A 24138-nucleotide genomic window follows, 5' to 3' on the forward strand; every position below is an offset into this window, starting at 1 on the left:
CTCTCTCTCTCTCTCTCTCCACGTGGAACACCACACACAACACACACAGCGACATTTTCGCGAGGACGAGGACGATGGCGTTGGCGGAGCGTCGGGACCGGAGCAAGTACAAGTATGGCAGCGACCCGCGCGGTGCGACGTGGTCGAATGGTACGTTGACAAACGCAATGTTGTAACAGAGGCAAAGTGGTTGGGGCTGGAGATCACCCTGGTCGTGGGTGGCGCGCTTGAAAATCGCCTGACACCCTCACGGCGCACCCTTGCCCTGTGGTGTATCTGTGGCATCATCTCGTCCCGTCGTCTAGACCAATCCAAGTTTGGATACAAGTACTTGCAGCGCATGGGCTGGTCCGATGGCCAAGGTTTAGGTCGGGATCAGAACGGCATTACCAAGCACGTCTCGGTTCGCAAGAAAAACAACTCGCTCGGTACGGAGAGATGGCGCGGTCGCCAAGCTGACCTCTGTTTCGTTCCGCCCTCCACATACACCGCTTTTTGGGTTGTGTTTTCCAAAATGACTGCACATGAATAACGTACGCCGAGCCTTTCTCCTCACCTGGCTTTGCGGTCTGCGTCGGGCTTTAGGCATTGGTGCCGATGCCAATACAGACTACAATTGGCTCGCCACTCAAGACGCCTTCTCCGAAGTCCTGGCCGGTCTGAACGACGAAATTTGTACGTGGCCCTCTACCCTATGGGATTCACGTAACTGTCAATAACAACGCTCTTGAAACGCCCCAAGGCCCCCATCCCTGACTTTTCATGTTCTGGCCCTTGTCTCCTTAAGCGGGCAAGAAGACGGTTGATGAACAACAAGATGAGCCAAAGGGCTCGCAGCGTCAAAAATATGTCAACCGCCGCGCCCGAGCACTGTATGGGCGTTTTCAAAAGAGCAAGGACCTTTCCAAGTATTCGTCAGAAGATCTGCAGTGCATTTTTGGCGAGCAGGAGCGCCGCCCAGATCGCTTTAAGGAAGAGCCCTCTTCCGCCAAAGAAGAAGGCGATACCACCCCCGACGTGGTTCGTGATGCCTGGTCCCTCTCCCCCTCCATCCCCTCTCCATCCCCTCTCCATCCCCTCTCCATCCCCTCTCCATCTCCTATTGGCGGCTGTAGGCTCACCACTCCTTTGTTGTTGTTCCACATCTTCAGGATACCGACACTGGCGTCAAAACCTTGACGCAAGCCGTCAGCATTGGTGACTACTTTGCTGCCAAACTTGCTGGTATGTCCCCTTGCCCCTTGTTCCTTTTCTTCTTCCGTTCGTTCTTTTCCAGGTCCTTTGATGGCTTACCTTGGACTTTTCGTCATGGCTCGTCATTGCGCAGCCAAGCGTCTGGCTGCTGCCGGTGGAGCCCCTGCGTCGGCCAGCGCGGTCACGCCAGACTCCGAGGCCAACAGCCCCTTTCCCGCCTCCGACGCCAGTGAAAGCAGTGAGGCCGCTCAAGGTCAAGAAGAGGAGCAGCCCAAGAAGAAAAAGGCCAAAAAGTCCAAGAAGGAGTCCAAGAAGGAGTCCAAGAAGGAGTCCAAGAAGGAGTCCAAGAAGGAGTCCAAAAAGAGCAAAAAGAACAAGCGTGCCAAGGCGGATAGCGACGAGGACGACTCTGAGACAGCTGAAAAGGCCGCCAAGCGCGTCAAGGCCGCTGATGACCAACCAGACGCCAAGAAAAAGAGCAAGAAATCGAAAAAGGACAAGTCTATGAAGAAGAAAAAGTCCAAGGCCTAGTCCAACTCCAGTCTCTTCTCGACGCGTGGCGTTGACTCGCGATCTTACATCGCCGTTCCGCACGGGGTGTGCTCTTTTGCCTGCCTGTGTCTTCTTGGTCAGCCCAATGTGTGTGGGCTTTGTATTGCATTCGTATGCAACTTGGCATCTGAGATGCTGTCCCCGGTGCTCTCGCCCTTTTTTGCCTCCTTGGGCACAGGCGTTGATTGCGAGAGCTACCATTGTTCTTGTCGTCGCGATTGTAGCCGTGAGTGGCGGTCCTGTTTTATCTCAAGCCGCCGAGAGTTGTGCCGCAGTGATCTGCACGGCGTTGGGCTCTTGTTTCCAGCCCAACCTCAAGTCATGATGCTGCCCTCAAAATTTACATCCAAAGTGTTCGACTTGTCACCTTGTGAACTGTGTGCAAATGTTTGTCAAAGTCGCGCGGCGCTGATTCGACGCGAACACTTCTTCATGGCGCCGTTGGCCAGGCAAAACAAACGAAACCACCACCACCACCACCACCACCACTAACACCCCCCCCCCCCCCAAAAAAAAAAAGCACTGCCAGCTCCAAAAAAAAACACCCCTCATATTTTTGGTGTATTTCGTAATAATTTTGCTCGAATTTTACTCGAATTTTACTCTTTCATGTTGTTTTGTTGGTGGTGTCATTCCTGTGCAAAGGGCAGCGAGAAGTGTAGTTGGCTGTTTGTAGGAGAGCGTCTGGTACGTTTCTTGATGCTTACAGCACCGGCAGTTGTGCTTTCAACACCGATAATTATACTTGGCTCGCGCTGTAACGCCAGCTGACACTTGTACGCTCGACTAACTAGCGCTTGCTCCTTGCCACAGCATTGAAACGAGAGCGAAAGGAATGGCAGAGGTAGCCCGGAGGAGGAGTTGATGACTCATGGCCGCGATGACTCATGGCCGTTGAATCATTTCAGCTCGACATGCAAGCAATTTGGGTCAGCAACAGCACACGGGACTGAATGCAGGTGCTCGACTCTGCCCCGGGCCTGCCTGCTTTCTCTTGATCCCTTGGCGCACAACGATAGGATGGGCACAGCAGTAGGCAAAAGAGATTAAATTTGAAATCATTCGGACGAAAGAAGAAAGACACCCATCACCATCACACCCACGTCAACATCTCATGTCTTGCGGATGATGGACAGCACACAGTGCTTGCGGAGCATCACGCGGTACTAACCAGACGCCAAGGTCTTGACGCTGGCAGTGCTCAACGTGAAGCTCGCGGTGAAACTCGGAGGAAAAGACGAAAGATATATGTACATGCTCATTTTGGTCCAGAGAGAAAAGAGAGAAAGGGAGGGAGAGAAAGCCTGGCATCACTGTCTTGAGCGGTTGAGGCAACTTGAGTACGCCCTGCAGCCCCTTGCCAAGGTGTGCTCGGGATCGGGCTGCCTACTCTCGACTCCTGATTCTTGCCCACGCCAAAGCGCGCCATGATCAGCGCTGCAAACCTGGAATGAGAATCTGGTAGCCATTGGCTGGGCCAACCTGCCGTGAGCCCGTCGACGCCGCGCTCAGCGAGGTGCCCGTGGACTCGAAGCTTGTTAGGGATAACGTGTCACTGCTTGTATCGTCGTTCAACGCCGTAAGCGAAGCAAAAGGGTTGGCCCCGGTGTATCGAGTCAATGGCGTTAAGAGCATGTTCTGAACCCATTGGCGCACTTGCTGGTGTGCTTCGCCTGAGGTCTGTGTGAAAAGGAGAGGAATGTTCTTGCGGTGCAAATCATCTACCACGTCCTCCATCCCGGCCGTCAACACGCGATCCAGTCCCGAACCATCCTCCTGCATGACCAATAGGACGTCTAGGCATTCGATGACGCAGCCAAATAAAAGTGAGATAAGGTGCTTGGAGCGAGGCAAGCGCCGGTGAGCGGCCCTATCCTTGCTGAGATGATCCGAGGCCAAAGTACTAACCTGGGCGCGGTAGAAGGTGTGCAGAGGCTTCATACATGCCGGGCATTTGAATATGGCGAAGGTGTTGGACGGGAAGGTCGGCAGCGCCGGGCAAGGTGTCATCCAGCAATACGCAGGCCGCATCGCGGCTTTCAACTACTTGCCAGAGGTCGAGCGCGCCAACTTCGGGCAGGAGCGCCGCCAACTCCAACACGGCGATACCAGCCAACGGGTGTGTGGTAGCCACATGCACCGTCAGGCGGCGGCTTTGGAAGGCCTCCAAGTTGAGGAAGCTGTTGATCATATGGGCCACAGTCAAGGCCCACGAGAAGATGCGCGTGGTAGCCTCCACAGCACGGGTGGGGGTGTCCGGCAATGGTCGCTGCAGTCGGAGGTAGTACCACTCTTGCCACGACTTGAGCTGCTGCTTTTGACTGCCACGCCAGCGCTCGCGGGGAGCCAGGCGCTCGCGATGGAGCTGTTCAAGCTGGCGTTGTTCCTGACCCACCTCCTCCTGAAGCGGGGCCTCCCAACGAAGCTGATCAAGTTGAACAATGGTGTTTTCGCCCACGCCCAGCGTGGCAAGCTCATCATCCAAAAAACCAGCAGCCTCGAGGCGCTCGGCAATCTCACGGTGCAAATCAGCAGGGCAGCCGTCATTGCCCACGCTTTGGCGCCGCCGCATCAGGTACCAGGCGGCTAGGTCGCTGAGGTCGGGGTGAAAGTTGGAGTTTTGTTCACCAGCACGATGCTGGCGAATGGCCAACTGGCTCTGGCGCGACTGTAGCTGCAGCGTTTCATCCCGGCGCTTGCCAACCTCGTCCAAGGCTCTTTGACACTGTGCCTCCTGAGACAAATGCGGCGAGAGGTCCAGCAAAAGTCAATGCATGCCCGGTGAGTTTGCAATCGAGAGCCAAGCAAATATCTGCCTTTCTATGGATGGGCAGGAAAAAGTGTGTTGCGGCGAGCAAAGTCTGGTGGGATGCACCTACCCGTGGGTGATTGCGGGGAAGAACGGCGAGGGCTTGTTTGTAGGAGCGCGCAGCTCCATCGAGGTCATTTATTTTTTTCAGGGCCATGCCACGACTGTAGTGAGGACGCCACCACGCTGGTTCAAGCTGCACGGCTTGATAGGCATCCTGGGCGGCGGCACTATAGTCCATGAGGCCATAGTGTGCAAATGAGCGCATGTTAAAGGTTTGTGCCAGCTGGTGCTCCTTCTCAGCCGTGGAGTGGTCCTGCTCTTCGCTGATCTCCAGTTCGCCTTGTAAGGCATTGATGATCTTGCTCAAACAGTGCAAAGCGCTGCGATGGTAACCCTGGCCGAGTAGAATCTTGGCCTCGTGTTGCAGGTTCTCAGTGTCCTGCATGAGATTGCATCATAAGTCTGCACCTACCAGCTCAGGTTGAGCGGAAGCGTTTTCTTTCATGGGGCGCGCGCATACCTCGGGAGCCGCCACGGGTTCGGTGAGAACGACAGGCCACTTGGGTTGCGGGGAGGAGAGGTGTTGAACGACTTGCTCGAGGGAGTAGCAGGGCAGCGGGAGGTCATTGAGCTTGAAGTTGTCACCAGGGCGAGCGCGTGCCAGCAGGTGGTGGGACATGCGCGCCTTGTGTACCAGAGACAAGACAAACTGAAAGGCCAAGGCAGCGGTCAGGCGGGCGTGAACAGGCGAGTCCGAGCCGCCATGGATGGCAAGAGGAAGGGGCGTGGAGGGGGGCAGCGGCAGACCTGTTGGGGGGCTTCGAGATCGTCAAGCGCCAAGACTTCAAAGCCGGTGGCTTGCTCGTCACTACCATTCTCGCTGACCATTCCCAGGCGCGGGGGCTGGGAACAGACGGCGCGGCCAAGGCCTCCCATGTGCGAGACGCGGCGCGTGGTGACGGGTGTGGTGGTTTCAAGAGCCACGGACATTAGGCTGCATACGGAGCCGCGGGGACCCTTGATCGGGGCTGGTGCGTCTCCAGCATCTTCGTCCTCAGGCTCCTCAGCGAGGAGGCTGAGCTGTGAACTGGAGCGAGCTGTTTGATAGAGTTGGGTCACGGCGGCACTGAAGGAGGCATGACGCTTGGGTGTTGGGAGAAGTGAGGTGAGAGGGGTGTTTGAAGCTGCGGGAGCTCCACGGAGGGAGCCATTGCTAGAGCACGGATGGGGGTGGGGACAGGCAGTGATCAGGGCAGGAGAACTATGCCGGGGTTGGCGGTGGTGGGGCCTGACAAAGGGTGGCGCGACGCTCGGGCATCTTACCTGCCGCCGCGAGAGTATTTGGCAAGGATCATGGTGCGCCCGTTTTCCAGGGCTCGCAGCGAGTATGAAACGTTGTTGGTGGCTTTGATGCGGATGAGGAAGCGACCATCGTTGACGGGTCGGCGGGCGGCGAGTAGGCCTAAAAGGAAGGCCAACGTGGCACGGAAACAGGCAGGCAGGCAGGCCGGCAGGGTTGTAGAGGCGTGAGCAAAAACACGGCTGTCACGGCTTGGTGGAGATGATGTGGTAAAGGTGTCGATCGGGTTTGTCGACAGTTCATCTGCTGGTGTGTGGGGGTGGCTCAAGGGAAAGAGCGTACGTTCAGCACGTTGGCGGGAGATGGCGGGGTGCAGGTAGGCCGAGACGGGGAGAGCGTTGTTGTCATCGTTGTCGGGAAAACCAGAGTCTCGACTCGGGCAGGACGTGGGTTGGGAGTCTGTCTCGACAAAGCCTTCTTTATCGATGACGCCGTACTCTGGCAAGTCGGTGGGCAGATGCAACAAATGGTGAGGGCCAGGGCAGTGGAGGCTTCAAACAAGATGACTGAGCAGGCGAGTGAAGGGCTGAGGGAGTGGCACCGTGTGCTCTGTGTGCTCTGGACAAAACAATGTGTGAGAGAGGCTTTGCACTGACCTGATTCCAAAGTGGCAGTGACGGCCATGGTCGAGTTGGCAGGCCGGGCAAGCGCCGATTCAGCGTTCATGGCGGTGCGTGGCCTGGCAGCCTCGGTCAGATTGGAGACCAATTCGACCGGGGTTGATGACAATGTGTGAGTTGTATCCTCATCAACAAGAGGGCATGTGCTGGTCGGGCGGCGTGTGCTTTGGGGACGGGCGCCGGCGAGGGTGGGTGGGGGAAGAGCGAGCTGGGGAAGAGGGGAATGCCACCGACAGACAGCACATCCAGCGACGTTCTTCCGCCTCGGCCGATGGCACGCCGCGCAATGGTAGGATAACAAAAAGGCCTTGCAGTGCTATGTTTGATTCTACGAGCGGGGAGCCAAGCAACAGAAACGTGACTGTATGCGTGCCTGCCTGTGTGAGCGAGTATGGGCATCGCAGAGCAAGCAGACCGCAGCGCAAGCAGCACGGCAAGATGGAGGAATGTGCGATGGCAAACATGTCGACACACTGTCCGCCACCATCCTCCATCTGCTTGCATGCATGGAGCCTTGTCATGACGAGCAATTGAGAGAGAGAGAGAGAGAGAGAGAGAGAGAGAGAGAGAGAGAGAGAGAGAGAGAGAGAGAGAGAGAGAGAGAGAGAGAGAGGAGAGAAAAATTTTTAAATTCTTTAGGGCGGAAGGAGTTGATGTCTGGGCTCGAAGTCAGTCAAGGCCTTTGGTCGGGACTTGGCGCCACAATTGCAGGTGGCCCACCTTGTCCCGCTTCAAAGCTGATCATTGCTCTCTGCTGGTTTGGTGCGTTTGTGCTATGGGGCGGCGACTTTCAAGCCCATAGCGTTGGCTCGACGAGCGGCGATGCCAACGGCTTTGCCAACGAAACAGGCGTATCAGTGCCCCAAAGCCCATACCAACTTGTTGGGAGTGTAGACATGAATGAATGGATGTCTTCGTGGGACGACGGCGCGACGGTGAGTCGGTGTCCGTGTCCGTGTCCGTGTCCGTGTCGGGGAAGAAGGAAGAGGAATGAGGCGGACACGCCGCGCCGGCGCCAAGCGACTCGCACACAGTCACTGCTTTCGTCAAATATTTTGTCAGCAAAATAGATAAAATATGCTCACTGATTTCGAGAAAAAGGTATTCCACCTAACGAACGATCAAGCCGATACGAGAGGGTAGGGGGGTTGGCAGGTCCAAGTCAGAGAATGTGCAAGTTTACATGCGGCTTTCAAAGTAAAAACCAAGGCGATTCAGAGGTATCGAGTCCGATCCACCAGTTTCAGAGAGATAGCGCGCGAGCTCGGCGACGATCTCACAAGCAAGTTGACGGGTCAGTGAATCTCGAGTCTGCAAAAGGGCAGCCGCTTCCCTCCCTCTTCCCGGCTCTCCCCTTTGCCGTACCCCGTTGCACTTGCATCGTGCTTACACATGGGGGAGGGGGCGTAGCCGGGTGGTGCTTTTGTGTCCTCTGTTGAGCTTGATGCGTCGCATTACGCTGGCCAGGATGCGGTGCAGCTGATGACTATCCGTTGATCGCTTCTCAACTCGTGCTCGCGCCCGGCGACGATTGGGTAGACGTTTGGCGAGGCGGAGACCAAGTCGGCATCTGCTTGCCTCGCTGATCGGTGGTGACAGCTTTGCTGTTTGTCCCCTCGCCCGCCCGCTCAGGGCGCACGGGCTGAATCGTTGCCACCATCAAACATGGACAAGCACCTGGCTCCCTTTGATCCAGCGTCGTACACACGCCTGGATCTCCAGCAACCATCGCTGGATGCCATTCCGCCTTATGCGCGGGGCCGCGTCTACAACCGCTACAATGACATTCTCCCCTCGCCCGCCTCGCGCGTCATCCTGCCCGAGGAACGTGGCGATCCCGCCACGACCTACATCAACGCCAATTATCTCCCCTTTCTCGGTAACCCAAAGGCCTACATTGCCGCCATGGGCCCCCTCCCCACCACCATTCACAGGTCGGCCGGCCCGCTCGGCCCTCTTGTTCGAAGATACCTCGTGTTACTCTTTTTTGTTTTGTTTTGTTTTGTGTTCCGCTCACGCATGACTGCTCCTTGGATCGATTTCCAATCTCCAAATCAGCTTTCTGCGCATGGTGATCGAGCACAAGACCGTCGCCATGGTATGCCCCCGCAGTCCGCCCCCACAGTCCGTCTCCGCCATCCACTGCCCGCCAAACATGCGTCGGCTTCCCTGTCTCACCATGTTCACTCGACAGGTCATGACCACAAACTTTGAAGAAAAAGGTCGCAAAAAGTGTGAATGGTATGCATCCGTCTGTCCATCGCGCCGTGACCCAACGGTCTCCCGCTGCCCTGGACGCACAGGCGCGCAGCCGTCTAATTCTTGCTTCTTTGCCGTTCTGAAAACTTTAGTTATTGGCCAGAGCTCCCGCAAGATACCATGGAGTTTGGCGACATCAAGGTCCTCTTCCTTCCGGTTCCCCTCACCGCCTTTCCTCCCACTCTAACCAGCCAGATCTCACCCACGGCCATTGCCCCTGGCTGGACAGGTCTTCAACGAGGGTCAACAGCAAGAGCAGTTCTTCCGCATCACCCGCTTGCGGCTGGAGCGGGGTGGCACGATCCATCGCGTTACGCACTTCTTTTACAACACATGGCCCGATCGCGTGCGTCTGCCCATACCTGTGACTTTTGTGCAAGGGTCAACTCTCCTTCAAATTCTCATACGCCCACTTCTGCTCCGATGATTTTTTTTTTTTTCCCTCTTTTCTTCTTTTGATTCTGCTCCTACCCTGGACCCATGTTTAGGGTGTGCCACGAAGTGATGATAACGTCATGTTGACGCGTGGAGTGGTCAAGATGCTGGCTGCCGTGCGGCGCCATCGCATCCAGACCGACAAGGCCACCAGCCCCCTTCTCGTGCATTGCTCAGCCGGCGTCGGCCGTACCGGGTGCTTTGTTCTCATTGATCAATGCTTCCGCCTTTTGGAACACAATCAACGCGTAAGCCGTCGCACCTTTGCTTGTGCACGCCCCACGCCCCACGGCCTTGTCCTCGTTGCCTCATGTACCTGGGGCCCGAACCCTCCTTCCATTCATTCGTAGCTGGATCTGGCGGCCTTGATCAAGGAAAACCGTCGCTATCGCATGGCCTTTGTCCAAACTCCCGAACAGTTTGAGTTTGCTTGGCGCACCGTCGCTGGTTACATCAACTTTCGCCTGGTGCGCATGACCTCAAATCGGCGAAGCTTGCAGGCTGATGGCCCCATAATTTTCAGCCCGCCCTGATGCAGCCCAAGCTCACGGCGTCCGCGAACTTGTGTGTCGTAGAAAACTATGGCCCAGGCCCAAGCTACACCCTCTTCCACGAGCTCCAGTCAAGCCCCCGTGCCCGCCGCCAGAGCAAGCCCTGCACCGGTACCGGCGGCCGAGCCCTCCCCTCCAACCAGTCCCCGCGAGCCCAAGGAAGGGGACGTGCTCATTACGACCGAGGCCTACAGCAATCCGGACGGACACGACGACACACTCTCCTTTCAGGTGCCTGCCCATCCTTCAAAGTCTGCAGCCGCTTTCCCTTCTCAGGCCCCAGTTCTCTCACGTACACCTTCTCTTGGACGCCTCTGGTCGTCCTCCCAATCACGCATCCACAATTGCTAGGCGGGCATGCGCTGTATCCTCATGGAAAAGTCAGAACACTGGTGGCGCGTTTCCATGCGCAATCAGGACGGCTGGGTGCTACCTAGCCTTTTGCGTCCTGTCGGCACCACGCCAGTGCCATCGTCAGGGTCTACTGCGGCGCCAGCATCTGCCAAGCCCACTACCAAGACCCCAAGCGCGCAGACAAACACCCAAGAAGCGGCGCCAGACCTCTTTGCCACTAAATCCACCCCAGCAGCCGAGGAACCCCCGACCGTGCGTTGTTGTGTCACGCTCTCAACTGGTGTCCAGACGAGTGATGCCACAGCCTTCCGTATGATGCACTCATGCGAAGCGTCATGCCGGCGTGAATGGCTCCTTCTGGTAGAAACAAGCTGCTTTGGGCGGCCATGATAGCCAAAGCGGATCAAGGGCGCTGTCTGCAGCTACATCTGCTTCCTCGCTGCGTTCGACCACGTCACCTTTTGATAATCCCTTCGGCAAAGAGCCACGTGCTGCCGGAACGGCCTCGCCCACTCCCATGCAGAATCCGTTCTCGGCCAAAGCAGGCAACTTTAGACGCCCCACTCGCTCGTCCAGTTCCTCCACCACTGGTGGAGTCATCACCAAGAACCCTTTTTTGGCCTCCATGGTAGGTCAAGGGGTGGCTTGAGTTGGGCACGGATTGATGGGACGAGGCCCAACAGAGTTGTCGTAGCTTATGTCACGATGCATTTGTTTCCCATTCCCCTCTCGGTCGTCCGCTGAGTAGAAAGTCAAGCCCGGCCAAAAGCTGCAGGCGCGACCAGAGCTCAGCTCGTCGGCCAAGTCCAGCGTGGCGACTGATGCCACGACTGCCAGCAGCATGGATACCGCGCCACCCCGGGACGATGCCGATGAGGACGAGGTTTTTGATGACCCTGATCCTGGTGGGTCTGGTTGCAGAGGCGTGGCGCAGCGTGGGGTGGCATGGCATTGTTTTAATTTTTCTGAGGTTAGCTCATGGTATGCTCATGTTGATGACGAAATAGCTCCTGTGGCAAGTCCAGTCAAGCAGCAAGGGGTGAGTTCTTACGCCCCCCGCCTCCTTTTTTCAAGGAGGCCACAAGCGCATGGGCAGTCGCAAGTGGGTTTGAGTTGGGTTGACCTGGAGTGCTTGTTGTCTAGGTGCTCGAGCAAGAGCGACCTCTAACATTTGAAGAGATTATGGATCGAGCCACCCGGATGGACGAGAACGGCGACGAGGTGTGTTCAAATTTTCGAGCCCTTGATGCATGCCGTGCAACCGTCTATTCTCAACAGAATTTTTCTGCTGAATCACAGCTCCCTCCGTCGGACGACGAGCCCGAAACTGAGGTTAAAAAGCCTGATGGCGTTGCAGCTGCGGTGGCTCGGGATCAGCCGGTTGTGCCGACTCAGCGCGCCCCGGCTGCCGAGACCACAATGCCTGTCTCCAGTGGTATGTGGCAGCGCAGCGTGGAAACATGCCACATATTCGTCGAAGGAACAAAGGGGTGTGGGTTGCGACTCACAATGGTCCTCTTTCGTTGAATCTTGACGTTGTGGTTGAATGGGTGTATTTGCAGTTGAAAAGGCACCGCGGCCAAAGGAGGCCTACCAGTCTGATTTGCCGGTGGGTTGACTGTTGCGCGGGTCTGCCGCCATTCGCCTCGGTCATCACTCATCTTCTTTCACCACTTTGGGCAGGCTTGGACGTATGTGGATGAGCACGGTGAGCTGCGTCGACTGGCAGATCTGGCGCCGGCTTATAAGGTACGCAGCTGCTTGCGAGGCGTGACCGAGGCGCTCGCGTGTGTGGGTTGCATCAGTCGGCGATGCGTGCGGTTCGATTTGTGTGGCCATCCATGCTGACGCCTGTCGCTGTGCAATAGCATGAATTTTCTTTGGACCAAGCCCGGCTGCGTCATTTCAGTGAGATTGAGGGCCCGGCCATCGTGTCGCACAACCAAGAGTGGATTGAGCTTGCGACGGGTCTACCCGCGCGTGCCCTCGTCTCCGAAGCCTGAACACAGCGACGATCCCTAGCGCGCTTTCTATAGCGACTGTTGGATCCGAGTTGGCGCGTGTGCCCCCGATGCCGTATGCATGCCAATGGCGGTCGAGTACAGCCAGCCACCCTTGGAATATAGATGTAGTGACTGTGAATAATTATATTACCATGAATATGCAGGCTCGTGTGCATATTTGCAGGGCGAAGGACGTTGCCATTCGTCCACGCATCTCTTTTCGGGTGTTTAAAATCAACACGCAAGGAGCGAGGAGGAGCGAGGAAGAACTCGATACACAGACCAAGAGCTTATGGACAAGTACAGTCGCTATGAGCGCCGTGTCAGTTTACGCCGTGACCACCAGGCCTCCGAGTCGCGCGCTTCCATAAGAAGGTTTGGGGAGGTTTTACCTCCTCTCTCTCTCTCTCTCTCTCTCTCTCTCTCTCTCTCTCTCTCTCTCTCTCTCTCTCTCTCTCTCTCTCTCTCTCTCTCTCTCTCTCTCTCTCTCTCTCTCTCTCTCTCTCTCTTTTCAGTTTTCTTTTAATCGTGGTGGATGTCTGACATTTCACACTAAACCTCTTGTTAGCAATACAAACTTCACAAACGCTTCAATTCCTCTGACCTTCAGCAACACTTTCCGTCCTATCTCTGTAAAACAACTCTCACTCTCTCTCTCTCTCCGCGCGGCGACGGACGTTGAGTGCTTCCTCTGGTCCGCGGTCGGCCGAGTATCTATCGACGACCCGCTTGCTTGCCTGGTTGCCTTTTGTGCGCCTTGGCTGGACGCGCTTGGGTCCTTCCTGGTTTGTTTGATAGCACCGTTACAAGAGTAGCAGAGCTCTGCTTGGCTTGCTTCCTTTTTTTTTTAGTGCATGGTGTTGAGCGGCGGAACGTTGCGTCACTCAATGGCAGCGACCCGCGCTTGAGCTTTTTGTTTTCAGCAACGCCATGCGGGCAGCGCTTGCCGTACACGCCGTGGCCTGGGTGCTGCTGGCACTGGCGACAGTGCCTTGCCTGATCACTGCCCAACGCACCGTGCGTATAGGCTTTGTCGCCACTCGGTACGCGCTTGGCAACAGCTAATCCGACTCGTGAAACGTGCACGCACACGGTTCCGTGCCCCTCCCACTCTGACGAAGCAAGCAGGAGGGATATACATATACAGACAGACAGGCAGGCAGACAGGCAGGCAGGCAGACAGACAGGCAGACAGACAGACAGGCAGACAGACAGGCAGTCAGACAGACAGACAGACAGACAGACAGACACACGTGCATCTCGCTAGCACAAGCCTGCTTGCTTGTTCTCGGACTCACGCTGCTCTGCCACCGACCATGCAGCTCATACTTTGGACACCACAATGCTGGTGGATTTCAGACGGAGTTTGCCTATCGTGCCGCGCTCGACTATTTTTCCACCGTCGACCCCAGCGTGCAATTTGAGGTGTGTGTTTTGCCTGCATCAAGCCCCCCCTCTCAACAAACGCGCACCCACAGCCCACGGCTCACGCAGACCCAACTCCCATCTCAAACGCCCACGTTTAGACGATCTATCAAGAGTCAAGCACAACTGTCAACAAGAGCGCAGCCATCCGTTGCACCGAAACAGCCCAGGCCCTGGTGGCCAACGACGTTCACCTGGTGATAGGTCCTTCAACTTCCTCCTGCAGCATGCCGGGCGCCACCGTGTTTGCTGAAGCCGGCATTGCTCAGGTTTGTTGTCCCATCCCAGCGACGAATCTTGCACATGCAACCCCTGGACCCCGTCTCCTCCTTGACCAGTCGGGGTTTCTGGGACTTTCTTCTTCGCCATAGATCTCCGATTCGGCCACTGCCGAGGCCTTTGACAATACGACCCGCTTTCCAACCTTTTTCCGAGTCTCTCCATCTGGTCAGTCTGTGCAACACACACTTTTAACCGATACCCGCAGGTTTACACTCGCATTTTAACTTTGCTCGGCACTCACCCTTTTGGTCATCTCCCTCTGCTCTTCTGCTATTCCGTCTTTTGACTCCCTGCCTAGACAAGTCACAGGGGCGGATTCTGGCCAGCTTTACTTCATTCTGCGGCTGGGACTCCGTCGGTGTCATTGGTGTGCTTTTGTTCTTCCCGATTATCCCTCCCCTTCCCCCCTTGAAGCGGCTGCCATCACTCATTTGCACCATGCCCCCCCCCCCCGCCCCGCCCCGCCCCGCCCCGCCCCGCCCCGCCCCGCCTTTCTTTTCTTTTCTTTTTTTTTTCCTTTGCTCTTTGCTCATCTTTTAGTCACGGACGATACATGGGCGCTCGGCCTCAGCAGAACGGTCATCGCCACGCTCCGCGAGCACAACGTGACCGTGAGCAATGTGATACACGTGGCATCGGTATGGGCCGTGCTCTCACTCTCAAAGGCTTGCTTTGCTCTCCACAGACTGTGTTTTGACTTGGTCTCTGCCTTGATTGCGTGTACAGGGTGTATCTAGCGATATCATGTACGCTGCTATCGAGCAGTTGCGTGCGGGCGAAACCAGTGTAAACTACATTCTGGCCCTTCGCGACGATGCCGTTCGAATCATGGAAAGTGCCGTGGCCCTGGACATGGTGGGAAATGGCTGGACCTGGCTCGGTTAGCTCCACCACATTGCCCGCGGCCCCAATATCCCACACGTGGTAAAATCATCGCTCACAATTTCCCAACATGTGAAACAGTCCCCGATGGCGTAACCATGCAGGCTTCCACTTTGGACTTTCAGCTTCGTCTTGCCTTTCAAGGCGCGTTGGGCTTGGCACCTCTGACGTCAGATGGTCCCTTGTTCCAGTCCTTTCGATCATTTCCCGACAGGTAGGTCTCTTCTCGCTACCCTCACACCTGCCTTTGCTTCCTTCCATCTCGCAATTCCTACATCCTCACAATCTCGTGTTCATCCCGTTCATGATTCAATCATCATGTTTCGCCTGTTCTGTCTGCGCAGGGCTGGCTTTTATCAATACATAGCTGACACCTCCTTTCCAGGTCACGCTTCGCGGATGTTCGACGCAGTTCTTGCTGCACACTATGCAGTCAAGACGGCCCCAAATTGGGACACGCTCAATTCCACCAGCAAGCGCGCGTAAGAAGCGAAGCCCCCATTCCAAATCGCATTGCTGCCTCCCCTGTCATCTCGTAGTCTTCTCGCTCTGACGGGCATGTTTGACCATCTTGCAGCGTCATCCTCGCCGCCCTCAATGAGCTCAACAATGAGGCCAATGGCCTGGACGGCGCGTCTCGCGACCGAGTTTACTTTGATGAAAGCCACGCTGGCTCTCCTGTCTACAGCGTAGTCAATCTGCTGGACGGCACCTTCAAAACGATTGGCACTGCCGACAATGGTGTCATGAATTTTACCAACGTTTGTGTTCCATCTGCCTGCTCAAAATATCTCGCTGTACGCTGCTTTGGGTTCTCACGACGATCAACTCACCTAGCTATACTGTTTGCCATGGTGTGCCTCCACAGGAGATCCAATGGCCCTCAGGGTTGATTGGCCAGGTCAACTGCCCCTCAGCAAACATCCTAAGTACGCCCTTTTTGCACACCTATTAACGCTGGCTCTTATCAAACCGGTCGGATCACTCGCTTCGAAGCTCACGCAATGGCATGTCTATAGCCACCCCCTCGCCGACAACACCCGTGCAAGCAACCGTACCCAGTGCCAACTCTAGCAGCCTCAGTGACGGGGTAAACCCTTGCTCGGTGGTCACGCTCACATTCCGGAGACGAGACGCTCATCTGAACGTTCTGGCTGCGGCATGTGTCATAGCTGTTGGCCGTGGTCATCTTGTTGGCTCTGGTTGCAGGCACACTCTTGGTGGTCTTGCTGTTTTACTACATCCGGTGTGTGCATATGTGACCTTGGAACGCCCCAGCGATGTTTGTGTTCTTCTTCTCACATTCGGCTATCTTCTTACTTGCACTTTGATGGTGTCGCGAAAATTCGGCAGATCTCGCAACTCCAAGCCTTACGACTTTCAGACGGAACTGACGCGGTTTGCTCGACTAGGCGATATAAGTAACATGGAGCTGGTCAAGGTGGGTCTGGATGCCGCCGTCCGTTGGTTAGAGGGTCTGGCCGAGTCATCTTCTCATTTCTATTCGGATCGCTGACATAGCCGCGAGAATTACCTCGTCGTGCCGTCGTTTGTGGTGAAGAGCTTGGAGCCGGCTACACAGCCAGTGTCTTCATGTGAGCTTTTTATTTACTACGCAACACATGTGGTGCAGAAAAAGCACTCTGGCATGCTGGCAACTCCGTGCGCCCAACATCATGTGCAGTTTTGACTTTGGACCCGGCAACTTGTCAATGTAGGGGCACATTTACTGATCCGGACACGCGGCAGAAGGAAGAAGTCGCAGTGAAGGTGATTCGCCTCGCCTTGAAGCTGGAATCTCGAGAAAACTGCCTTTGGCAAAAGCGCTCGAGCTTCCCTTTCACGGTCTTGTTTTCTTCTCATTTCCTCCCATCCGCTAGTATCTAAAAACACAAGAGGACATTTTTGGCCGAGAGCTGCTATACCAGGTTGGTATCACTTGATTGATCGGGTGGTGCCAAAACCAGGTCTCAGCCTTGTGCCCAAGATTCAGTGCGCTAACCATATGTTACTTGCACGGCGCGCACTCCATGCAGGAAGCGGCATTCATGGCCCAGCTCGATCATCCCCATGTTCGTCAAGCTTGGCATGCCAAGGCCGGCTTTTCATGATTTATCCTCTGTTTGAAACCTTCTTTTCTCCCTTCACTCACGTCATTTTATTGACATTTTGTCCATCGAAAATAGCTGCTCAAGCTAATTGGCATCGTCTCACTGGGACAGCCTTTGATGCTGGTGACCAAGTATTATGCAAATGGCAGCCTTGATGCCTTCTTGCGACGCCATCATGACACGACGGGCCTCAAGTTTTCGCTGGCGAGCAAATTGCATTTGGTGAGTTGATGCGTCAAGGATCAAGTGTCGGCGATCTTATCAGACCCTGCTCTCATGCTGTATCACACTGCAAACATGCCGTGCCTCCCGCAGGCCAATGACGTGGCTGATGCCATGGTCTACCTCAGTTCGCGCAAACTTATTCATTGCGACATTGCTTGCCGCAACGTATGTATGGCTGGCCAAGTTTTTGAGATTCCCTTGAAGAACTGGGCGGCCAGTTTCTCCGTCTGTCTCGCTGTTGGTCTTCTGATATTCTGCCGATTCAGCTTGGCTCACGTCTAGTCCCCCGGTTTTCATATTGTTGCAGGTGTTGGTGAGCGCATCGGGCGACTGTGCCCTGGCCGATTTTGGACTGAGTCGCAACAGCAATTACTGTGCGTTGTTGCTCTCTGCGTCGCCGCGAATGGTACTTTTGTGGAACCGGGCCGGTTTTGATATGCGTTTCTTTTGGATATTTACCCCCTGAACAGACTCTGCCGTGGACCGGCCCGTGCCTGTCAAGTGGACAGCACCAGAGGCTTTGATTGATGGCAAATTCACCATTGCCAGTGATGTCTGGTCCTTTGGCATCCTGCTTGTCGAGCTGGTTTGTGTGTGCAGACCCCCTGCCTCTCCTCGCGCCTTGCTTTCTTCTTGTGTCTTCGACTCCCTCACCAATTAGCACTATGGGCTCAATCTGGGCATCAGATGGCAAACGGGAACACCCCTTATCCTGGCATGAGTAACGAATCTGTTCGTGTGGCCATTTGCGCCGGTGGCTACAAGTACGTAACCAATCTCAGCGCGGGGTAGAGTGGTGGCGTTTGAGGCTATACCGGACAACTCGTGTTGCTCAGCCGGTGTGATTGGTACTTGAGAAAAAAGAATGATGCGTGCTGAACCACTCGTGTTTTGATGCTTGCGTAGGCATCCGCGCTTGCCCGAGGTTCCCTTGGAGGTTTATCAGCTGATGCTCGATTGTTGGGCCTACTCGCCCGAGGATCGGCCCGATTTTCCCACCATCCGCGCTGAGCTCACACGCTTGGAGCAGGTAGGCACCGACGCGTCGCATAGCTTGTTGTGACTGAGACATGCCCTCATTCAAATGACTCCTACCCATGCGTCTCACAGCTCTTCGAGGGTGGTGACATCGCCGTGCGTTCAGCCGAGTAAGTGCGACAGCCTTGCCTTTTCATGGCAATTGTATTGCTCTTCGTTGACTGATGCCCGATCCCCTCTACTTCTGTTGTTTGCAGGACCTCTCCCAACGTGTCCAGTGAGCGTTTGGCGGCTGAAATGGTGAGGCGAGCCTCACACCTTTTGCGCTGGTGCCCAGGCATTTTCTGTAGCATCGTTTATGCTCACCTTTTATTTGATATGCACACACGCCCTTGCGATTCGTTTCAACGTGCACGTGATTACACGCGGCGCTGATTTTTTAGCGTCGTAGCCATAGCCCCATGGTGCGCGGTCGCAGCACAGCTGCTAGTGAAGGTGCCGAGCGAAGTGGCCATTGGGACAGCAAGCGCCGGTCAGAACACTCTCGGTAAGCTCGCGACCATTTGGTTAGCATGCCTTTTTTTTTTTTCGTTTCTCTGCCTTACTGCTTGCCTCTTCATTTTTTCTCACTATTTTTTCCACCGATGCAGGGGACACCGATTCAGCGCGCACGTCATGACGATTGACCGCAGCTCTTCGAGCCAACGCATTGTATTGCCGAGCCCGTCGCGTTCACAATTCTCCGGCTCGATGAAAGGCAGCAGTACACCGCCCGGGTCGCCTCGTTCGCCTCGTTCTCATTCGGACACTATTCAAGCATCACACCCATTGCGGAGCCAAACGCCGCTGCGGACGGCCGTATCGAGTGGCGCAGTGCCCATGAACTCGTCCGTATCGGGGATTAGCGATCTTTCGGGCCCAGATGGGCATTTTATGTCTCACACCGTCTCGAACGTACACAATCATGTGCGGGCCTCGCCACTCCTGGCCCCGACGCGACAGCAGGTGGATGAAGTTTCCTTGATGCCCACTCGGCAGGCTCCAGTGGTGGATAAAGTGACAGAGGAAGAGTCAAGCAGTCCTTCGTTAACAAACTCCACGACCCGTGCGCTGACACCTACTACCGAGCATTCTCCTGTTGTGGAGCGTGCTTTTCAGCAGCGGGCATCAGTGCTCTCGCGCCGCGCCAGCCTGCAAACGCCTCGCAACTCGGTGTCGGAGAGCGGCGACTGCTCGGAGCAAGGCTCGCCAGTACCCACGCGAGTCGGAATCACGCCCTTGACGGACGGCTGTGGCCTTGCCAACGGCCTGGACACTTTTGAAGATCCCTTTCATTCCACGCCCTCATCACCTCATGACGCCTCTGTCTTGGAACCGAGTCCGCGTCCCCGGCGCACGACCAAACCCAGCGGTCTTGGTATCCAGGTGTCACGCGCCCCAGCGGGCACGCCGACTCCTTCTGGCCCGCCCACGCCCGGCACGGCATACACTGCGCTGGAATCGCCCGCCTCGCCGCGCACCTTCAACTCGACATTTCTCTGAGGCAGGATTATGAGCTTGCCATCAGAGCCGACGTTTCTTTCCGTGAAAGATATCGACCGATGAGATATGAATGCGAATATCAACAATCGATTGGGTTTTGTACTGATGGAAAATGGGATTCCCGGGCGAAATCACCTGTGTTTTTTAAACGATCGACCAGCTCCCATCCATGGCAGTGAGTCTTGACCGTTGTATCTGCAGCACTTGTTTTCACGTTGCATGCTTTCTTTTTTTCTATCTTCTTCTTCATGATCACGACACCACCCCGCATCCCTTCACCGCTGGCCCTGTCTGTGAACGGCGAAGAATTTTCGTTGTTTTCATGTAATTGGACCCTAACTCTTGTGGTTGCCCACGTGCTACGATGCGCCACGCAAAACGCGGTCAGATGCCGCAAAGGCGATGTACCAGCATCCAATTCGTCATGTGGGAAAGGGGTTTCCGTCCCAGGGCTCTAGCTTCTTCGACAATCCAGCACTGCAGCGCACATGGCTTACAAGGTTACTTCCCACACGCGTACCAGTCCATCATCAGCGCATGTGGCCAGCAAGCGATGTTGTAAGTCGGGTTGATTGGGTGCCCAGGCCAAGCCATTCAGATCCTACAGCAGCCAAAGCGGAAAGTCAATACAGGCGAACAGCAGGTCTCCACACACCTAGCAATGTCAAGTACAAGTAGAGCATCATAAACGGGAAAAAGTACGCGAGGGACGGGCTGGGATCTGACCTGATCGTGTGCCTGGAACTGGCCGATGAGCTCATAACTCGGGGTATTGGTATCGGGTTGGACGGCGGTCTATGGACAGGTCAAAGAAAGCGGGTGAAAATTTGTGGGCGGGGCGCGAGGTCAGCGACAGCTCGTACCTCACGGAACAGGCGGACAATGTTGTCTCCGCCTGCAGTGGCGAGAATGTTTGTTTCGGGATCCCAATCGACGCTGTAGATGGGCCGGGTGTGTTGACCTGTGGATTGGGGCATGGCGTGATCAGGTGAGGCGAGTCCGAGTGATGTATCTTGTGGATCTGAGGAGGCAATCGTCGAGGACGGGGTCACACCAGTGATGGTGGCAATGCACTTCCACTTGTCGTCACTGGCAGACGGCGTGACAATGCCTGCAAAGTCAGAACACACGAGTCGGTTGATCGCTGAGTGGAGGGTGTTGCGTAGGCATGGTGCATAGATTGAACTGTGAGCAGGCAAGGCGGCACCTTGGGGATTGCCGGGTGGAAAGGCCTGATATACGCGCAGCGTCCGATCATCACCGACGGCAGCTGGGTGTATGAAAGAGAGAGGGAAGACAAGGATGAATGGGTTCATGCGGGGCCTTTGAGTGACGGGTAAAGCGATGGAACCGGAGTAAAGAATAAAAATGAATGAATGAGCGAAAAAAACCAACCAAGGCGAGACCCATCGGCGTTGAAGCAAATTTTCCAGACTGTTGACTGGTTGTCACTCAATGTATCACAGCAAATCCTGTGCAGCAGGGACGGATCAGCTCACAACAGAAAACGGCCTCGGTTATGTGTAGGTGCAAGTGTGTGTGATGTTGGTGGTGGCCGTGTTGCCTGAGCAGGGTGGTGGCGTTGCACGCACCAGTCGGCATTGTCGGGATCGGCGCGATAAAAGCGAATGGTGTTATCATAGCTGCACGAGGCCAAAAGCTGCGGGGGCGGGCCAGTCGAAGAGGAGCCCCGATGAGCGGACAGTAGAAAGATGAGGGAGTGGCGAAAGCAATGGAGTTCTCACGTCGCGGGTGGGGTGCCAGGCTACGGCCTTGACGTCCTGCGAGTGTTCAGCAAGAATGGCGGCACAATCAAACTCCTCTTCGTCGGCAAACCCTGTGATACAACACGAGTCGAGGGGGGTGAGGAGAGAGCGGGTACATGTGCATGCCAGCAGGTGTCGCCGCCAAAGATTGGCACGGGTCGGTGAAGAGGGGAGACTTGCATTCCCACAGCCAGACGGTTTTGTCACGGCTACAAGTGGCAATGTAGTCACCGCTTGCGCTGAATGCAACGCCCTTGACCTGTAATACAACGCGAGGGTCGGAGGTGGGTTTGCGCGCTGTCAAGAAGGGTACGCGAGCGCATTGTGTGTGCGACGCCTACCTCATTCTCATGACCCTCGAGGGTGGCAAAGCATTCAAAGCCTAGGGTGGGTGGGGCATCAGGCGAGGGTGGGTGAGAAATTTGTATGGAGCAGCGTTTGTGGGTGGCACGGGTGTTTATGTTGACTTGACTCACCAGAAGGCCCCTTTTCCCAGACACAGGTGGTCGAGTCGAAGCTTGCAGCGGCCAGGTAGTTGCCTTCTCGGCCCCATGAGACTTTTGATAAGAACGTCGGGCAAAGCGATGGCAGAAGGGCGCCGAGATTTGACGAGCAAAAGGTACATTGGCGTGTGAGGGCGAGCAGCAAGAATGAAGATCCGAGCCCGAGGAGCTGGAAAGGCGCGTGCTGGACCTACGGCTGCGGATGGTCCCTTTTTGTGGACCTTCGAGGGTGGAGAGACAGACCCAATCACGGGCCTCGCGGGTCCACAACCGAACCGTCTGGTCGCCACTGCTCGAGGCCAGCACGGCGCCTGTGGACAAGGCAGCGGGCCGTCCCGCCCCGAAGCCTGGCGTGAGGCCATCACCACCAGGCAGCCCCAACGAAAAAGGCGGAGACAGGCGGAGAAGGCGGAGAAGACGGAGACAGGCAGGCAGGCCAAGAGACACGAGACACGAGACACGAGCAGAGCAGCGACGCGCGTACCGGTCGGCGACCACTTGACATCCCAAACTCGATCCTCATGACCTGTGAACAGCAACAACATAGACACACGTGTCAGTCTCCTTTCCCAACCACCTGCTGCCCAAGCGCTCCCCCACCTCACATAGCATACCACCCCCTCCACCACCGCCGCTGCCGCTGCCGCTTACCCTCCAGACTCGCCACCATCTTGGCCGTCGCCCCCATCTTCTCTGGTGCTCGTGCGTGTGTGTGAGAGAGAGAAAACGTCCAACAGTTTGAGAGAGAAGAGCTTGAGAGAGAAGAAAGAGTTTGAGAGAGTTTTGAGAGAGTGTGAGAGAGTGAGAGAGAGAAGAGAGAGAAGAGTTTGAGAGAGAAGAGTTTGAGAGAGAAGAGTTTGAGAGTTTTGAGAGAGTGTAAGAGAGTGTGAGAGAGAAGAGTTCGAGAGAAGAGTTTGAGAGAGAAAAGTGTGAGAGATCAGAGTTTGAGAGAGAAGAGTTTGAGAGAGAGAAGAGTTTGAGAGAGTTTGAGAGAGAGCATCGGCCATATTATGCGGATCCTACGTATGGGAGAGCATGGGGGTAGAGTCGGGGGGTGACGGCAGCAACTTTGCCTTGTCGAGGGGGTCAAGAGGCTCCATTTCTTTCCACTCACTGACGGTTCAGCGGTGCTTGTTCGTATAAGGGGCTACACGATTTTATTGGCTTGCTGTTGGGCTGCCAGGGCAAGCGACCACGGGTATTCGGGCTTGTCCTAGGACGACGCAAATCAGTGGAGCACCCACCGGGCACAGACACACCACGGTCAATTCACTTGAATGCACAAGAGGTGCCAAGCGACAGATTGCCGACGATGAGCGAGATGTGTCAACAATACCTGCGGCGCCTCGTAGTATTCCTGAAAGGCCAAGTAGAGCGTGCCATTTTCGGTCCTGAAAGCGCCGGGCCCGGGCAAGGTCTGCATCGAGGCCATAAGCAAGCATGAGCAGGCCATGCTTTCAGCCCCCAACGGTCGAGGCTGTGCGCACACTCGGAACTCTTTGAAATCAAGTCATTGAGATGTCCCACCTCGGGGTCCAGACCATCCCCTTGGTCAGGTGTGGGCAGCTGCAGACAACGAGTAGCCTGCTCCAACTGTTCCTGTCGCCGTGACATCCGTGGGCTACTGGGGCTAGATTGCATCTTGGGCACTTCCAAGCTCCCAAAGCTGCCTCCATCCCTGTCGCCCAGACGCAAACCGCGCAAGCATTGAGGTTAAAGCTCCCCCCTATAAAAAAAAAAAAAAAACCAGGCGCCTCGTTCAAACGCGCGCCAGCTCATACATGATCATGACACGCTCGAGTGAAGAACGCGACGGCCGGAGTCCTGCGCCTGCACCATCAAACCGGCCCTCCCTACAAACCGCCACAAAGGGTTTCATGTTGACACAGGCCGGCGCGGTGTCCACCCCAGCCATGCATGGACTTGGTGCAAGTCGAAACCTACGCGCCACCAGCTCTGTCGGTGGGCTCTGGTGTGAGACTGAGCTGCTCCATGGGCACCAATTCGCTACGAGAATGATTGGGGCTCTTTAAGCAAGCCACCCGGAAGGATTGTGCACATTGTGACCATCACAAACAAGTGGGTGTCGGGTGAGGCGGGCATGCGCGAGCGAGCCAGGGTGCATTTTGAACGATAAACGCGCTCACACGTAGTTCTCCGTGCTCAAAGCTTGCACTTCGATTCAATTCGAGAGATCCCAAGGTTTGAGACCGCTTGCGCGAGTTTGCCTTGCGTATGCATACAGGGCACGAAAGAACGTGTGAGTTGGGGGGGGGGGGGGGAA

The 24138-nt window shown here is 55.8% G+C and overlaps 5 protein-coding genes across 5 annotated transcripts; 3 read left to right on the forward strand and 2 right to left on the reverse strand.

The window, feature by feature from the left end:
- Window positions 1-74: 74 nt before the first annotated feature.
- MONBRDRAFT_39339 (uncharacterized protein) lies at window positions 75-1725 on the forward strand (the record flags this gene model as incomplete). The annotated part of the gene is made up of 6 exons (XM_001750851.1): window positions 75-150; window positions 306-428; window positions 586-675; window positions 788-1020; window positions 1152-1224; window positions 1277-1725. The coding sequence occupies 6 exons, from the start codon at window positions 75-77 to the stop codon at window positions 1723-1725; spliced, it is 1044 nt and encodes a 347-aa protein (XP_001750903.1).
- A 1452-nt stretch (window positions 1726-3177) lies between these two features.
- On the reverse strand, window positions 3178-7283 carry MONBRDRAFT_30414 (uncharacterized protein; the record flags this gene model as incomplete). The annotated part of the gene is made up of 10 exons (XM_001750867.1): window positions 3178-3542; window positions 3655-4480; window positions 4626-4997; window positions 5031-5267; window positions 5366-5819; window positions 5882-6020; window positions 6201-6356; window positions 6515-6746; window positions 7013-7200; window positions 7259-7283. The coding sequence occupies 10 exons, from the start codon at window positions 7281-7283 to the stop codon at window positions 3178-3180; spliced, it is 2994 nt and encodes a 997-aa protein (XP_001750919.1).
- Window positions 7284-8203: 920 nt separating this feature from the next.
- MONBRDRAFT_30415 (uncharacterized protein) lies at window positions 8204-12140 on the forward strand (the record flags this gene model as incomplete). The annotated part of the gene is made up of 16 exons (XM_001750852.1): window positions 8204-8472; window positions 8597-8779; window positions 8890-8938; window positions 9027-9143; window positions 9286-9480; window positions 9583-9699; window positions 9808-10014; window positions 10135-10389; window positions 10502-10765; window positions 10886-11042; window positions 11145-11176; window positions 11281-11358; window positions 11437-11572; window positions 11700-11746; window positions 11821-11886; window positions 12006-12140. 16 exons carry the CDS (start codon window positions 8204-8206, stop codon window positions 12138-12140), a joined length of 2307 nt encoding a protein of 768 aa, XP_001750904.1.
- A 930-nt stretch (window positions 12141-13070) lies between these two features.
- On the forward strand, window positions 13071-19585 carry MONBRDRAFT_12973 (uncharacterized protein; the record flags this gene model as incomplete). Its single annotated transcript, XM_001750853.1, has 17 exons — window positions 13071-13183; window positions 13463-13565; window positions 13667-13834; window positions 13937-14012; window positions 14388-14485; window positions 14574-14727; window positions 15115-15211; window positions 15307-15470; window positions 15939-15975; window positions 16083-16170; window positions 16916-17062; window positions 17156-17230; window positions 17373-17471; window positions 18176-18213; window positions 18301-18343; window positions 18487-18590; window positions 18694-19585. 17 exons carry the CDS (start codon window positions 13071-13073, stop codon window positions 19583-19585), a joined length of 2496 nt encoding a protein of 831 aa, XP_001750905.1.
- Window positions 19586-19920: 335 nt separating this feature from the next.
- Window positions 19921-23307, reverse strand: MONBRDRAFT_30417 (uncharacterized protein; the record flags this gene model as incomplete). The annotated part of the gene is made up of 15 exons (XM_001750868.1): window positions 19921-19944; window positions 20106-20186; window positions 20312-20380; window positions 20449-20546; window positions 20640-20855; window positions 20981-21057; window positions 21178-21245; window positions 21331-21422; window positions 21565-21610; window positions 21693-21733; window positions 21828-21908; window positions 22049-22165; window positions 22339-22380; window positions 22522-22873; window positions 23191-23307. The coding sequence occupies 15 exons, from the start codon at window positions 23305-23307 to the stop codon at window positions 19921-19923; spliced, it is 1521 nt and encodes a 506-aa protein (XP_001750920.1).
- Between the last annotated feature and the right edge of the window lie 831 nt (window positions 23308-24138).

This window comes from Monosiga brevicollis, genomic scaffold, assembly GCF_000002865.3.
Source record: "Monosiga brevicollis MX1 MONBRscaffold_50 genomic scaffold, whole genome shotgun sequence".
NCBI classification, from domain to species: Eukaryota; class Choanoflagellata; order Craspedida; family Salpingoecidae; genus Monosiga; species Monosiga brevicollis.